Source organism: Pelophylax lessonae, assembly GCF_965119305.1.
Source record: "Pelophylax lessonae genome assembly, chromosome: 6".
Taxonomy (NCBI): domain Eukaryota; kingdom Metazoa; phylum Chordata; class Amphibia; order Anura; family Ranidae; genus Pelophylax; species Pelophylax lessonae.
The window spans coordinates 319,650,596-319,666,835 of record NC_138773.1 but is presented as its reverse complement, the minus strand read 5'-3'; the positions used below and the strand labels follow the sequence as shown (position 1 = coordinate 319,666,835).

The 16,240-nt window shown below is 44.4% G+C and overlaps 1 protein-coding gene across 1 annotated transcript in view; it reads left to right on the top strand.

Moving 5' to 3' along the window:
* The window catches only part of LOC309557562 (contactin-associated protein-like 5), a 691,665-nt gene that overhangs the window by 527,529 nt on the left and 147,896 nt on the right, over positions 1 to 16,240 (top strand). Inside the window, exons 17-19 of the mRNA XM_082260344.1 lie at positions 6,725 to 6,943; positions 9,716 to 9,955; positions 15,810 to 16,034. Coding sequence (XP_082116470.1) covers positions 6,725 to 6,943; positions 9,716 to 9,955; positions 15,810 to 16,034 — 684 coding nt within the window. The remainder of the gene's footprint in view (positions 1 to 6,724; positions 6,944 to 9,715; positions 9,956 to 15,809; positions 16,035 to 16,240) is intronic.

The window sequence follows — 16,240 nt, the reverse complement described above, 5'->3', positions numbered from 1 at the left end:
AGCAATTGACAACGACAAGGCTGCTTCTGGTGGTGATGAGGACCACAACTCTTCCTCTTCATGCTCATCTACAGCCTGATCCAGTACTCTTCGCAGGGCACGCTCCAGAAAAAACGCATATGGGATGAGGTCGATGATGTTGCCTTGGGTTCGACTGACCACCAGGGTTGTCATCTCCGCAAAAGGACGCATGAGCCTACAGCCATTGTTCATGAGCATTCAGTAACGCGGCCAAAAAATACCCAGCTCCGCAGAAAGAATGAAAGAAAATGAATGTTTTTTTTTATGAAAAATTATCCTGCGGATCGCTTTTGGTCTGTACACAATGAAGCAACGACCTTATCATCTGGGGTGTGCCAACACAATCCTAGAGGTGATCGCTTCATTGTGATACGCAAGCCCCTTCACCACGACAAGGTAACGATCACGAAGGGGAATTGACACATGTATGTGCCTTTTTTTTGTTTTTTGTTTTTTTGCAGCCACAGTGTAGCACCAGAGGCCAGAAAAATTAGGCATGTACACATGCATGAAAAAGTAGGTATTGTTGCAGCCGCTGCTGTAGCAGCGGCCTGAAAAATTGAGGTTTTAAGGCAGAAAGTGCACTAAAACATTGCTGCTTGAACCGTAGTTGGTGGCGGAGACGTCACGTAAGTCATCCGGCATGCAGAGAATGATTATATACAGCAGCGTGTGGACCATTTTTAGGCCAAGGCATCTCAGTCATCACCAGGCCTTTTTTAGTCAAATGCATCCCCCACTGTCAGTCCCTTCGGGATCCATGCCTCATTCATCTTAATAAACGTGAGGTAATCAAGACTTTTTTGACCTAGGCGACTTCTCTTCTCAGTGACAATACCTCCTGCTGCGCTGAAGGTCCTTTCTGACAGCACACTTGAAGCGGGGCAGGCCAGAAGTTCAATGGCAAACTGGGATAGCTCAGGCCACAGGTCAAGCCTGCACACCCAGTAGTCAAGGGGTTCATCGCTCCTCAGAGTGTCGATATCTGCAGTTAAGGCAAGGTAGTCTGCTACCTGTCGGTCGAGTCGTTCTCTGAGGGTGGACCCCGAAGGGCTGTGGCGATGCATAGGACTAAAAAAGCTCCGCATGTCCTCCATCAACAAGACGTCTGTAAAGCGTCCTGTCCTTGCCGGCGTGGTTGTGGTGGTAGGAGGAGGATTACTTTCACCTCTTCCCCTGTTGGATTCCCGTTGTGCTGTGACATCACCCTTATACGCTGTGTAGAGCATAGTTTTTAACTTATTTTGTAGCTGCTGCATCCTTTGCGACTGCCGGTAATTGGGTAACATGTCACAGACTTTCTGCTTATACCGGGGGTCTAGTAGCGTGGCCACCCAGTACAGGTCGTTCTCCTTCAGCCTTTTTATACGAGGGTCTCTCAACAGGCATGACAGCATGAAAGACCCCATTTGGACAAGGTTGGATGCCGAGCTACTCATGTCCAATTCCTCGTCCTCACTGATGTCATTGAAGGTGTGTTCTTCCCCCCAGCCACGTACAACACCACGGGTACCAGATAGGTGACAACGAGCACCCTGGGATGCCTGCTGTGGTTGGTGTTCCTCCTCCTCAAAGCCACATTCCTCCTCTGACTCCTCTTCCTCACACTCCTCTTCCAGTGTTGCCGCAGGTCCAGCAATCGATGGTAAGGCTGTTTCTGGTGGTGGTGATGGTGACCACAACTCTTCCTCTTCCTCTTCACGCTCATCTACGGCCTGATCCAGCACTCTTCGCAGGGCACGCTCCAGGAAAAAAACATATGGGATGATGTCGCTGATGGTGCCTTCAGTGCGACTCACTAGGTTTGTCACCTCCTCAAAAGGACGCATGAGCCTACAGGCATTGCGCATGAGCGTCCAGTAGCGTGGCAAAAAAATACCCAGCTCCGCAGAGGCTGTCCTAGCACCCCGGTCATACAAATACTCGTTGACCGCTTTTTCTTGTTGGAGCAGGCGGTCGAACATTAGCAGTGTTGAATTCCAACGTGTCGGGCTGTCGCAAATCAAGCGCCTCACTGGCATGTTGTTTCGCCGCTGAATATCTGCAAAGTGCGCCATGGCCGTGTAGGAACGCCTGAAATGGCCACACACCTTCCTGGCCTGCTTGAGGACGTCCTGTAAGCCTGGGTACTTCTGCACAAAACGTTGCACAATCAGATTCAACACATGTGCCATGCACGGCACATGTGTCAACTTGCCCAAATTCAATGCCGCCAACAAATTGCTCCCGTTGTCACACACCACTTTGCCGATCTCCAGTTGGTGCGGGGTCAGCCACTGATCCACCTGTGCATTCAGGGCGGACAGTAGTGCTGGTCCGGTGTGACTCTCTGCTTTCAGGCAAGTCAACCCCAAGACAGCGTGACACTGTCGTATCCGGCATGTGGAATAGCCCCTGGGGAGCTGGGGGGGTGCAGTTGGTGTGGAGCAAGACGCAACAGCAGAAGAGGACTCAGCCGAGGAGGTTAGCAAAGAGGATGGAGTAGGAGGAGTAGAGGAGGTGGCAGCAGGCCTGCCTGCAAGTCGTGGCGGTGTCACCAACTCCTCTGCAGCAGAGCCACGCATTCCATGCTTGGCAGCCGCCAGCAGGTTTACCCAATGCGCAGTGTACGTTATATACCTGCCCTGACCGTGCTTTGCAGACCAGCTATCAGTGGTCAGATGGACCCTTGCCCCAACACTGTGTGCCAGACGTGACATGATTTCTTTTTCCACAATAGAGTACAGGTTGGGGATTGCCTTTTGTGAAAAATAATTTCGGCCGGGTACCTTCCACTGCGGTGTCCCAATAGCGACAAATTTTTTGAAGGCCTCAGACTCCACCAGCTTGTATGGTAAAAGCTGGCGGGCTAAGAGTTCCGACAAGCCAGCTGTCAGACGCCGGGCAAGGGGGTGACTCTGCGAGATTGGCTTTTTGCGCTCAAACATTTCCTTCACAGACACCTGACTGTGGGCAGGTGACGAGCAGGAACTGCTGAAGGTGAGAGGCGGAGGGGCGGGTTGTTGATAGGGGGCATGGAGGACAGCAGTGGTTGACGTGGCTGAAGATGCTGGACCAGGAGGAGGATGGTGGCTTTCAGTTTGTGTGCTGCTTTTACTCATGTGTTGATCCCATAGGCGTTTGTGATGTGAGATCATGTGCCTTCGCAAAGCAGTTGTACCTAGGTGGGTGTTGGACTTCCCACGACTCAGTTTCTTTTGGCACAGGCTACAAATGGCATCGCTGATATCAGAGGCAGACACACAAAAAAAATGCCACACTGCTGAGCTTTGCAAGGACGGCATTCTGGTGGTGGCAACAGCTTGCGTTGATTGGCGTGCTGTCTGGCTGACCCCGGGTGCCGAATCTACATGCTGTCTGACTGCGCCACTAGCTCCTTGCGATGACCTCCTCCCCCTGCTTCCAACTCGTCTCCTCCTCCTCTCTGTCTCCCCATCTGAACTTTCCCCCTCTTCTTCTGCTCTTCGAGCAGGCACCCAGGTGACATCCACAGACACATCGTCATCATCAGCCGCTTCACTTGACAACTCAGCAAAGGCAGCAGCAGCAGGTACAACATCATCATCATCACAATGTACGTCCATGTGTATAATGCTGCCTGACTGAGACATATCCCCGTTATCTACATCCTCTGGCACTAATAGTTGCGCATCACTTATTTCTTCAAACTGATGTGAAAATAACTCCTCTGACGGATCAAGTGAAGCGGCTGTGGTGCTAGTGTTGGTGGTGGTGCCGGCGGGCTGGCGAGTGGTAAATTGAGAGGTGCCCGAAGCTGAGCTGGAGGAGGATGGTGCATTAAGGTTCCGAGCGGAAGCTGTAGACGATTGGGTGTCCTGTGTAAGCCAGTCAACTATGGCCTCAGAATTTTTTGAGTTCAGGGGCTGTGGTGGCCTCTGAACACTGGGCATTATTCTAGAGCCTAAGGAAATCACAGCACCACGACCACGACGGCCCTTGCGGGGTGGCCTGCCTCTGCCTGTCATTTTTTTTTTAATGTGTTGTTACTGTTGTACTATGAGTGCAAGCTGCTGTGCCACCTTATATATCAGTGGTGGGTGGGCAGTGGCACAGTACACTCTCTGTGGACCTGACAGCAGTCACTGGCACCCAGGCAACTGCAATTTAAAAAATATATATATTTTTTTTTACTTTGCAAGCTGCTGTGCCACCTTATATATCAGTGGTGGGTGGGCAGTGGCACAGTACACTCTCTGTGGACCTGACAGCAGTCACTGGCACCCAGACAACTGCAATTTAAAAAATATATATATATTTTTTTACTTTGCAAGCTGCTGTGCCACCTTATATATCAGTGGTGGGTGGGCAGTGGCACAGTACACTCTCTGTGGACCTGACAGCAGTCACTGGCACCCAGGCAACTGCAATTTAAAAAAATATATATATATTTTTTACTTTGCAAGCTGCTGTGCCACCTTATATATCAGTGGTGGGTGGGTGGGCAGTGGCACAGTACACTCTCTGTGGACCTGACAGCAGTCACTGGCACCCAGGCAACTGCAATTTAAAAAAATATATATATTTTTTTTACTTTGCAAGCTGCTGTGCCACCTTATATATCAGTGGTGGGTGGGCAGTGGCACAGTACACTCTCTGTGGACCTGACAGCAGTCACTGGCACCCAGGCAACTGCAATTTAAAAAAATATATATTTTTTTTTTACTTTGCAAGCTGCTGTGCCACCTTATATATCAGTGGTGGGTGGGCACACAGTGGCACTGCAGTGGGCACAGTACACTCTGTGGACCTGACAGTCACTGGCAGCCCAGGCAACTGCAATAATAAAAAATATTTTTTTTTTCAATTTATTGCAACAAGATGCTGTGCCAACGTATATATATCAGTGGTGGGCAGTGCACTGCAGTGGGTACAGTGCACTCTGTGGACCTGACACAGCACTCACTGCAATTATGACAGAGAAAAAAAAAATATTTTTTAAAATGCCAGGTACTGTGCCTGTGCCACCCGAAATGAGTGTGGTGTGCACACAGTACAGTCTGTGGTAGGTCTGTGGCCTCTCACACACAGCGGGCAGGCAACTGCAGTGTACAATAGATATATATATAGATATATATATATAAAGAAAAAAATCTATTACCTTACCAGCCCTTGAAAGGGCTTTTGGGGACACTATATATATATATATATGTATATATATAAAAATAAAAAAATCCTCAATTACCAGCCCTTAAAAGGGCTTTTGGGGACACTAGATAGATATAGATATATATATATATATGAAGAAACAACTCAATTACCAGCCCTTAAAAGGGCTTTTGGGGACGCTAGGTATATATATATATATATATATATATATAAAAAAAAAAAAAAACACAAATACCAGCCCTTAGAAGGGCTTTTTGGGGTGCTGATATTACAGCAGTAGTGGACCAAGAACACTGCAAGACCAGGAACACTGACTAACTGTCCCTAGCTTAACAGCAGCAGCAGCAGCAGCTCTCCCTACTCTCACTACACACACTGCTTCAGAATGATCTAAGATGGATGCTGCCCTTGCTTATTTATAGGAGGTGGGAGGGTGTGGGAGGGAGGTACGCTGATTGGCTGGAAATGTGTCTGCTGACTGTAAAGTTCAGGGTCAAAGTTTGCCTCAATGATGTCTTATGGGGGGCGGACCGAACATCGCATATGTTCGCCGGCAGCGGCGAACGCGAACATGCTAAGTTCGCCGGGAACTGTTCGCCGGCGAACAGTTCTATACATCTCTATATATAGATGCGATGTTATTGAAATGTAATGTTATATTCTTTTTTCTTTTTTGTCTCTTCTGTTTCTTTTTTTTTTTTTCCTTTGTTTGAAAAATAAGAAATCAATAAAAATCATTGAAATATAAAACTCAGTTTTGTCAAAATTTTTTAAATTATTCTTGTGTTTATTGAAATATTGATTAAAATCTTACTTTTCAAAAGGGGCATACTCATTTATGCTGAGCACGGTACATGTCCATCTAAAGCCATGTCTGTCTAAGACTACCCTGTCCAGAGGGTGACAATTCTGCGGTGTGATTTTGCTGCAGAATGAACAGCGTTGTTACAGAAAGTAGAAAAATAATGGATCTACTGGCAGGATCAACTGGTGATAAAGAAGGTGTTAAAACCTAGCTTGTAAAAAGGGGGAATCGGAAAAAGTAAAACTGTTGTGATCATGCTACTGACAAGTTACAGCATACTGTATATGGTATTTTAGATTTTTACCTTTAGTTACACTTTATAAAGCTGGTGAAAAAAAATATAAAAACATTTGATGTTTTGGAGAACCTTAATTTTGTTAACAGCACATTGTCACTTTAAGTCCTGAATAAGCTGTGAACTCTCGAGTTTGCATTTTATTCAGCGGAAGGTAACAAGGAAATGCAAAAAATAGTGATAAAATACTGTATATTGGTAGAATTAGGATATATCTGTTATATTCTCTTTTAAACGTTGATACTTTGAATGAGGACGTTTTAATTAGTTCCTTTATGTTGTATATTTTTAGGTACAAGTTAGCTTTAGAATAAATTACACAAGGAGTGAGAGTACAAGGTAAAAATAAAACATTACTAAAGTAAGAAAGGACAAAAACCAATCCATGGACATCCGTGATAAAAATACATCAACATACAGTAAATCAATGGAAATAGATATTGATTGCGGTATTGACTGTCTTGTGTACTTTACAGCTCCCCACCAGGTGACATTTTCATTCGATGCGGGTAATGGACCAGTCGAGGTGTCTCTGCAGTCCGTCACAGCCTTAAATGATGGTCAGTGGCATCACCTACGAGCTGAGAGGAATATTAAGGAAACCAGCCTTGTTGTGGATAACCAGCCGAGGAAACTGATACAGACCCCGTTCGATGGGCACCTCCGACCACTGCTGAATGCTCAGCTCTATGTGGGTGAGTTCAGAGTTCCCGCCACTGCCAGTCATTTCTAATCAATTCACATATTGGGAACAGTACAGATGATTCTTTCTTTCGTTCCATATTTAATCTTTCTTTCCATTTAGCTTTTCTCCACACTTCACTTCCCTCCCCCCCCCCTTCCCCCTTACCTTTCCTTTCTCTTTTCCTTTCTCTTACCTTTCTTTTCCTTTTTCCCCTTCCTTTCCTTCCCTGACCTTTAATTTTTCCCTTCTCTTATTTTTCTTTTCCTTTTCATTCCTTCCTGTACTGCTCATTTCCTTACTCCAACCCCCTCCCCCCCCTTAATTTTCCTTTCCTTTTGTCCTTCCTTTACTGTCCCTTTCCTTACCTTTCCTTTTCCCTTTAACTTTCCTTTCCTTTTTCCTATCTCTTACCTTTGCTTTTCCTTGCCTTTCCCTTTTCTTTCTCTTTTTCCTGTTCCTTTCTCTTTCTTTTTCCCTTTCCTTTTCTTTTTCCCTTTTCTTCCATTTCCTTTCTTTTTTTCCCTTCTCTTCTCTTACCTTTCTTTTCCTTTTCCCCTCTCCTTACCTTCCCTTTCCATTTTCCCTTCCCTGACCTTTCATTTTTCCCTTCTCTTATTTTTATTTTCCTTTCTTTTCTTCCTATACTGCTCCTTTCCTTCCTCCAACCCCACCCCCCCTTTACTTTTCCTTTCCCTTTGTCCTTCCCTTACTGTCCCTTTCCTTACCTTTCCTTTTCCCTTTAACTTTCCTTTCCTTTTTCCTATCTCTTACCTTTCCTTTCCCTTGCCTTTCCCTTTTCTTTCTCTTTTTCCGGTTCCTTTCTCTTTCTTTTTCCCTTTCCTTTCCCTTCCTTTTCTTTTTCCCTTTTCTTCCCTTTCCTTTATTTTTTCCCTTCTCTTTCCTTTCTTTTCCCTTTCCTTTTTCCTTCCCTGACCTTTCATTTTTCCCTTCTCTTATTTTTTCCTTTCCTTTTTTTCTTCCTATACTGCTCCTTTTATCCGCCCCTTACTTTTCCTTTTCCTTTGTCCTTCCCTTACTGTCCCTTTCCTTACCATCCCTTTTCCTCTTAACTTTCCTTTCCTTTTTCCTATCTCTTACCTTTGCTTTCCATTGCCTTTCCCTCCCTTGCCTTTCCCTTTTCTTTATCTTTTTCCATTCCTTTCTCTTTCCCTTTCTTTTCCCTTCCTTTTCATTTCTTTTTCCCTTTTCTTCCCTTTTTCCCTGTCCTTTTCTTTTTCCCTGTCTTTTCCATACTTTTCCTTTCCTTTTTTCCTCATTCTTTTCCCTTTTTCCCTTACCTTTCCTTTTTCCATTCCCTTTTTCCCTTTCCTTTTCTTTCTCTGTTTCCTTTCCTTTTTTCCCCTTTGTTTTACTTTTTTTCCCTTCCATTTCATTTTTCCTTTCCCTTTTTCCCTTTTCTCTTTCCTTTCCCTTTTTTTCCCTTCCCATTCCTTACTGTTTCCCCTTACCTCTCCTTTCCTTTTTCCATTTTCTTTCCCTTTCTTTTTTCCATTTCCTTTCCCCTTCCCTTTCCTTTTTCCTTTTCCTTTTCTTTTCCTTTCTTCCCCCTTTCCCTTCCCATCTCTCTTGTTCATTTTTACCTTTTCTCGGTACATAACAGCTATATGTTTTCAGGCCTTCAGGTAAAGTGGGTTAAGACATGCAGCCATTCTCAGAATACAGTTCATACAAGGTGGCCACAACACAGCTGAGTCATATGCCAGAGGAACAGAAATAAATATTGCTTCCTGAATATCAAACATTCACATTTTAAAATTAGAAAGTTGAACATATTTTAATAACATTCTCAGACATAACTACTGTACATTTTTGCATGCAAAACATCTACAAATACTGATCCTTTAAATGACTGAATGTAAAGTGAACCTGTATTTGGCTTATTTAGCATGAATTACCATTTTTAGGACTAGACTATTTAATTTTTCTTCTGCTTATGCTCACATTTTTGTTTCCTCCCAAACTACCCTCTTATCCTGCTAAAGCGTTATGAGTGGGTTAACACCAGGGGAGGACTGGGCCAGGGGGCAGGGGGGCAATAGCCCCCAGGGCCGCTCTGCTGTGCCGTAAAAAGGCTGCACCGCTTCTGCCACATACATTCCTAAAGAATTCTTTGTGAAGAGAAGTAAAAAGTTCCCACTGCTGACTTACTGAGTGTGGGATGAAGACAAGGACAGAGCACAGGCCTCCCCCTCAGCATGGATGGTCTATACTGTGTCTGAGCAGAGGCCGGTTCCATGCCCCACTGGAGAATCTCCTTCGCCAGGCAGCTCGGACCGAGTTGTCCCAGCTCCCCCCAACTGCCCCCTGCTAGCCAGGTCAGGAACCCGGATTTGGCTAGTGAGTAGAGAGTACCTGAAGCTTCAGCCTGGATTGGGGGTCAGGAGGAGGCTGGGAAGAGGGAGAGTGAGAGGGGGGTCAAGTCGCTCCACCATGGGCCTCTGGCTTGTACTTGCCCCCTGGGCCGAAAGTTGCCAGTCAGCTCCTGGTTAACACAGCATTCGTCAGCAACTGGTTCAAGTACTGTTCATAGCCACTTACTGTCTAAACATCTAATTATTCATTGATTTTCTTGTCTCCATATATCATTACTTTGTAACTTGAGGCCCTGATGAAGTATGAGTATGGCTCTGAACTATGTTGGCTTTTGTAAACAATTTGTCTTAGACTTGAAAGAGTTCTTTAGAATTTTTTAGTGACCTCCCGTCATCATTATCTTACCTGCATTGCTGTCAGTGGCTAACCATGACATTTTGTTCTGCAGGAGGAACGGTTTCCAGGCAGAAGAATTTTGTGGGATGTATCCGCTACCTCCAGCTGAACGGACAGACCTTGGATCTAGAGGAAAAGGCCAGAGTCACCTTAGGGATCAGGCCGGGCTGTCCTGGACACTGCAGCAGCTATGGGAACTTGTGCCACAACAATGGCAAGTGTGTGGAAAAGCGCAATGGATACACCTGTGACTGCACAAACTCGGCCTTTGAAGGACCCTACTGCAAGAAAGGTGAGGTGTGCATTTACCATTGGTTACATAGTAGTTGAGGTTGAATAAAGACAATAGTTCATCCAGTTCAAACTGTGTAGATGTGTGTGGCCGTAATCATTTCCCATACCCCTGAATGTTTTGATCTCTGAGATGTACGTCCAAGAGTCTTTTAAAAGTAGCCACAGTTACCACCATTTGTGGTAGAGAATTCCACAGTCTTATCCATTGGTGGAATAAAGCAAGTCGAGTCAGGAAAGGTACACATTTTCTGCTGCATGTAGTTCAGTATGTGGGCTCAGGAGCACAAGAGCAGTCACACAAAGACAGCAGAGAAGCTAGGATGAAGAAGGGCCCTCTCCTCCAATGTTGGTCATTTGTGCTACTCTGGGGTCAGCACCATTATCAAAGGTCTTGTTCAGCGAGATTCACCCTCCGTATCAGTTCTGGCACTCCTTGTCAATGAGAAAATCCAAAATGTTGGGTTGTCACTGGACCAGAAATAGAGGGCACATCTTCCCATGGGTAGACCTGTTCAAGTCACAGCTACTTGTTGCTAAAGGACAAGAAGTTATAGAAATTCTCCTAAATGGGATAAAAAAAAAAAAGAAGGATATTAACCATTCCTTACTCTTTCAAAAAATTAAATTTTAAAAATGACTCTTTAGAAATATATTAACAAACAGGTTATAGTGAGGACATAAGCTCATCCTCCCTGTCGTTATGAGCATCTACCAAGTTGTTAAAGGTAGATGCAAATTCCTCAATTTTTGTTTAAATATGGGGGACTCTTTTATTTACCGCAGAGACATTCAAATTAAATTGTTGTGCCAATGAGAGGTGCATGGAGGGTGGAGTGCAGAGACACCAACATATCATTGAGTGTGGTATGCATAACTGGCTGGTTTGCTGTGGGTGTAGAAAGGTATACTCAGCTCTGAACTATTTTACAATTAAATTAAGATTGCTGGCTGAACACTAAAGGACAATCACATAAAGCCTCTAACCAAATCAAATACACAAGTGCAGTGCAATCCTATTAAACCGCAGAAAATACATCAAACTAAATAGAACTCTATAAAATACTACAAAATAGATAAGCACCATTTCATATAAGTGAGTGGAAAATTAAGTGTCAGTGCTGCTCAATAAATATTAGTGTTCCCATATAATAAATAAATAAATAAATATAATTTTTTTATATTTATTAATTTTTATATGTATTTATTAATGTATATATTGATGTATTTATTTATTTATTTATTATATGGGAACACTAATATTTATTGAGCAGTGCTGACACTTAATTTCCCACTCACTTGAACGGACACATCCTTTTTCTTTAGCTGCAGCTCAAGAAAATTAATTAATTTTATTTAAATTATCACCATAAGCGCAGGTACCCACACCTTATACCATTCCATGTAGCTTGATTAAACAGAGCAGATATCAGTCAATATAAATTGCAGTCAGATGGAGGAAGGATTCCCAGTGTATAAATAGGGTGCTGACATCCATGCAAATGGTGACTCCTATAGTGCTCCTATGGTCCCATCACCAAAGCATTCTCTGCCTCTCACCTCCAGACCCTGCAGGGTCAGACAGCATATATGCAATCAAATAGCTCCGATCTTCATTCACTCTAGATGGCTATTGTGGACCTCTTCCACAGTGTATACATACAGTATAAGGGAAGGAAGCAGACATCTAGTGCTCTCCATAAAATGTACGTTTTATTAAAAGTCAAAAGCAGTTGCACTTACATTGTAAAGACATACTACAAGCAAACAGCAAACAGGGTGTAAGGCTGCAATGCTGGTGTACCAAGATGGCCGCAGGTCACGTGGTTTCCCTCGTATGCGTTATGTCCTGTGTGGGCGGGACTTCATCAGCGGGGATCTTCCGGTTAATTTTTCATCATCTGTACCCCATTGGGGAGATTTCCCTTCACTTCCTATCCCATAGTCAAAACAGGAAGTGAGATGAAATTCCTGCAAATTAAGGGAATTCCTTGGGGACCCCCAGGTCACCAGAACTAGTGTCCCCATTGGAAGATTTCCCTTCAATTACTTTTCTGCGGACAACTCAAAATGTGGGATTTTCTTTTACTTTTAAAGATAACGATAAAAAGGACAACTAGAGAGGGTGCATCTCCCTAACTGGGACAAAGACAAAACTAAGGAAAACCTTTGCCTTTAGTCAGGGCTTTTTTTCTCAGAGAATAGGTACAGGAACTGTCACCTTCTGAGTCACCCTTCATCTTTGCCCCCTACCCACCTTTGAGCAGGGTCCCTAGGTTTCACCCCCTACCCACCTTTCAGTACAGCCCCTTTTAGAGAATGCAGAACAAAGTATAATTTTGTGCTACTAAGTATTTTGTATGGAATTTGATAGACCCCAGCAACAGTAGGCCCCCTCCAGCAACAATAGACCCTCCTGCAGCAATAGACCCCCCACAACAAAATACCACCCTAGCAACAATGGACCCCAATCAGCAACAACAGATCTCCCAGTAGCTAGCATCAATAGACCCTCCAACAGCCAGCAACAATAAACCTTTCCCAGCAACAATTAACCCCCTAGCAACATAAGACCCCCCACCAGCCACAATAGACATACCTGGCAACAGTAGACCCCTACACAAAGATAGATCCCCACCAGCGACAATAGATCCCCCAGCAGCCAGCATCGATAGACCTTCAGACACACCCCAGCACTCCTTGCTATAAAATACACTCAGTGCTAGAGGTGTCAGAACTGCGTTCCTGCTGAAAAAAAGCCCTGCCTTTAGTTATAATTTACATTGTAATGTTGTTTTCAGTGTGCATAAATAAAGATTGTATTTTTAAAAAAAATGTTGGTGTGGTGCCCATAAATTCCATAGACTGCGGTCCAATACCTTTTTCTTTGCTTATTGAATCTACTTGAGGATGTGACACCTGTCTATCCTGAGGGGTACCCAGCATTCACACCTCCATCCAACACTGCCTCTGTTCTTTTGCTGTTCTTTTCTCTTTTGTTTATACTGTATGTATATTAAAGCGGAGTTCCACCCTAGAAATTTTTTTTTTAGATAAAAATACCCCCGGGACAGTCAGGGCTAGTGTATTTAGCATTTAAGCAACCATATCCTCTGAACTGTCCCCTGTTTATCTTACCTGTAAGAAGAAATACTTACCTTGAAAATGTCTTGTCCAGCACTGCCATCTCAGGTGTGGGCAGCTGAAGCCGGAGCGTGCTTTTCGGTGTCCTCTTCGGTGACGTCGGAGTCCCAGAATGCCCTGCTCGTCACTTCCGGTGCAGGCGCGTCATCCCTGCACAGCTTCTGGGCATGCCCAGAATCTGGTCAGCAGGGAATGACGTGCCTGCACCGGAAGTGACGAGCAGGGCCGGTGCAGGCGCATTGACTCCTGGGATTGATGACGCTCATCTCCCAGGAGTCAATGCAAGGAGGAAGTGACAGCGCTGGCCACGGCCACAGAGGGAGGAAGAGGAAGGAAGGTGAGTATATTTTCATTAAAAAGAAGGTAAGTGAAACAAAAAAAAAATGTAAATTATCCAATTCTTTTTCAGGTAAATTAAAGCAAGCGGACGGTGAAAAAAAAATGTTCAGGGTGGAACTCCGCTTTAAGAGGGGGGATGGGACAGGTATATAGATCCTGAGTGTTTTAAGCACAATTCCAGGCATTGAACCCTTTACCCGAAACTTGCCTCTCCCAACCCCGCAAGCCCCTACCCTGATTTGTTTTTTCAAACCATATACATTCCAGAGGAGAATTTGATTGTGTTGGGCTGAGTATAAGTAATTAATTGTACCTACACCCCAATGGGATTATCCATTAAGAAAGGGAACAAATAAGTCCAAGGAAAAGGAAGGGGAAAAGAAAAAAGGGGAAAGAGGAAGAAAGGGGGAGGGAAGGAGGGATAAAGAGGGGGAACTAGGAAAAAGAGGGGGGGGGGGCTGTGGGGATTTTAATGGAACCATACAAAGTTGTATAGAAATGGAGTTAAAAAAATTCATTAATTTTATTGATCAAGACATATAAAAGACAGCAAACATAGCAGTCAATTGTACAAACATATGAACTTTAAAAACATCTCTCTATAACAATCTTCATATGGGCCTAGAGAGCCGAAAAGCTGTACAGAGGCCTTGCCCGACATGTTTCGCGGTTCACACACCGCCTCCTCAGGAGCATATATATTGAAGAGAAGATCATGATTTGCCCAAATAAGGAAGGGGAGAAGTAAAAACCCACAGACTGCTAAGGCAATGGACAGATATAACTGGCCAGAAGTTTGGTGAGGGAGGGTGTTTACGTAGAATATAGAGATATTCCAATCAACAGTCTAGTTGTTCAGACTGGAAGCTATTTCCATTGCCAGTCCACCTGTAGGCATACTGGAGACAGGGAGATGCACAAACTTAGACTTGTGAAAAACAAAATATTCTACTCAGAGTCCTGGTCTGGAGTATTCCCCTGATACTCAAAATAATATAGACCACAAGTATATTTCATGACCCATAACCGATTAAAATGTACAACCTGCAGATAGAAAAGCCCTCGTATCTCCCTGTAGCTCCACAATACATTCCGGTTTTTTTAAAGTATGCCACCTTTTCTGGTGATGTCACAGCTGCTTCTTCCTCTTCCACCATTGGCAGTGGAGGAGGTGGCCATTCTTTCTGGTCCATGGCTCAATCCTGAGGTGCTCTGAGCCCAGCCTGTGTGATGAGACATCCCCCTAGGGGTGTGTAAATGGCAGGCTAGGCCCACAAGTAATGGGCATTTTGCTATGACTTTCGTTCTGCATGAAGAGGACTTCCAGTGATGGATAGAGGAGGAAGCAAGGGACAGCGCTTAAAGGATAAGTAGGACCTTGAAAAAATTAAGATAGTAAGTAGAACTTTAAAAAATAGAAATAATGACACAGCAAGGGGAGAACTAAAAATGAAAAAATGAAAAAAATAATTGAATGGCACTTTAAAGGGGTTCTAAAAACAGAAGGTTTTTAACCTTAAGGTCCCTTTCACACAGGCATTCTGATCAGGTCCGCCTGTCAGTTTTTCAGGCGGACCTGATCGGATGCTCAATGGACCTCTATGGAGCAGCGGATGTCAGCAGAGACATCTCCTCTGACACTCGCTGCTATCCGATCCGATGTGGTTCATGAAATCCAGATGGATAGAAATCCTATTTCCCATCCGTCTGGATGATCAGACCAGATGAAAACAGACAGGCGGTCCGTTTTCATCCGATCTCCCATAGAGGAGAGCGGGGTTCTGACAGCTCAATCTCTGCAAAGTAAGCGGAGACTGAGCTGTCATCCGCCTGCTCAGCGGAGATTGGCGGATCAATACCTGCTGTGCAAAATGGAGTCCGCCGGGCGGAAAGCCCGTGTGAAAGGACCCTTATGCATTCTCAGCAATAAGGTAAAAACCTTCTGCATGCAGCTCCCTCCCCACCTGAGCCCAATCTCAATCCAGCAATGTGCACAAGAGCAGCAGAACTCTCAACTCTCTCACTTCTTAATGGCTCAGAGACAGCAGCTGAAGCCATTGGCTCCTGCTGCTGTCAATCACAACCAGTGAGGAGGGAGTGGAGGCAGGGCTGAGCGCCATTCTGTGTGTCAGTGGAGGAGAAGCCATGAGCGCCAGTTGGGGACCCTAGAAGAGGAGGATTGGAGCTGCTCTTCCATTGCACAGAGTGGGTAAATATGACACACATTTACAATCACTTTAAGCTCCTTAGCTCATGAAGAATAGATAAGTCTTCATTGTTTGTTTTTAGTAATTTACTAACTGTTCAATTTTTTAAATGTGAATGCATAGATATATATTTTTTAAGATTCCATACTTCTGTTGTCTTTCTAGAGGTTTCCGCAATGTTTGAAGCTGGGACCTCGGTCACCTATGTTTTCCAGGAGCCGTATCCAGTGTCCAGGAATGCCACTGCATCAGCCTCAGCGATATATGCAGATACGGTGATTTCTAGGGAAAACATCGCTTTCAGCTTCCTGACAGCTCAGGCTCCGAGCCTCTTACTCTTCATTGACTCCTTCTACCAGGACTACCTGGCCGTACTGCTCTGCAGAAATGGTGAGTCTATTACATAGATATGTTTAGTGGTTCATGTGGAACTCTGTAGAAAAGGTAGGAATGTACAAATAACATATTGTAGATGATCATAAGATTATGTAGCGGATGTTCGTGATTAAGAATCCTAAAATATATATTTGGATCATTGGTCCGAGCTTAATTTTTAAGTTAAGGACTGTCCCATATCTGTATGCGGAGCTCAAGAT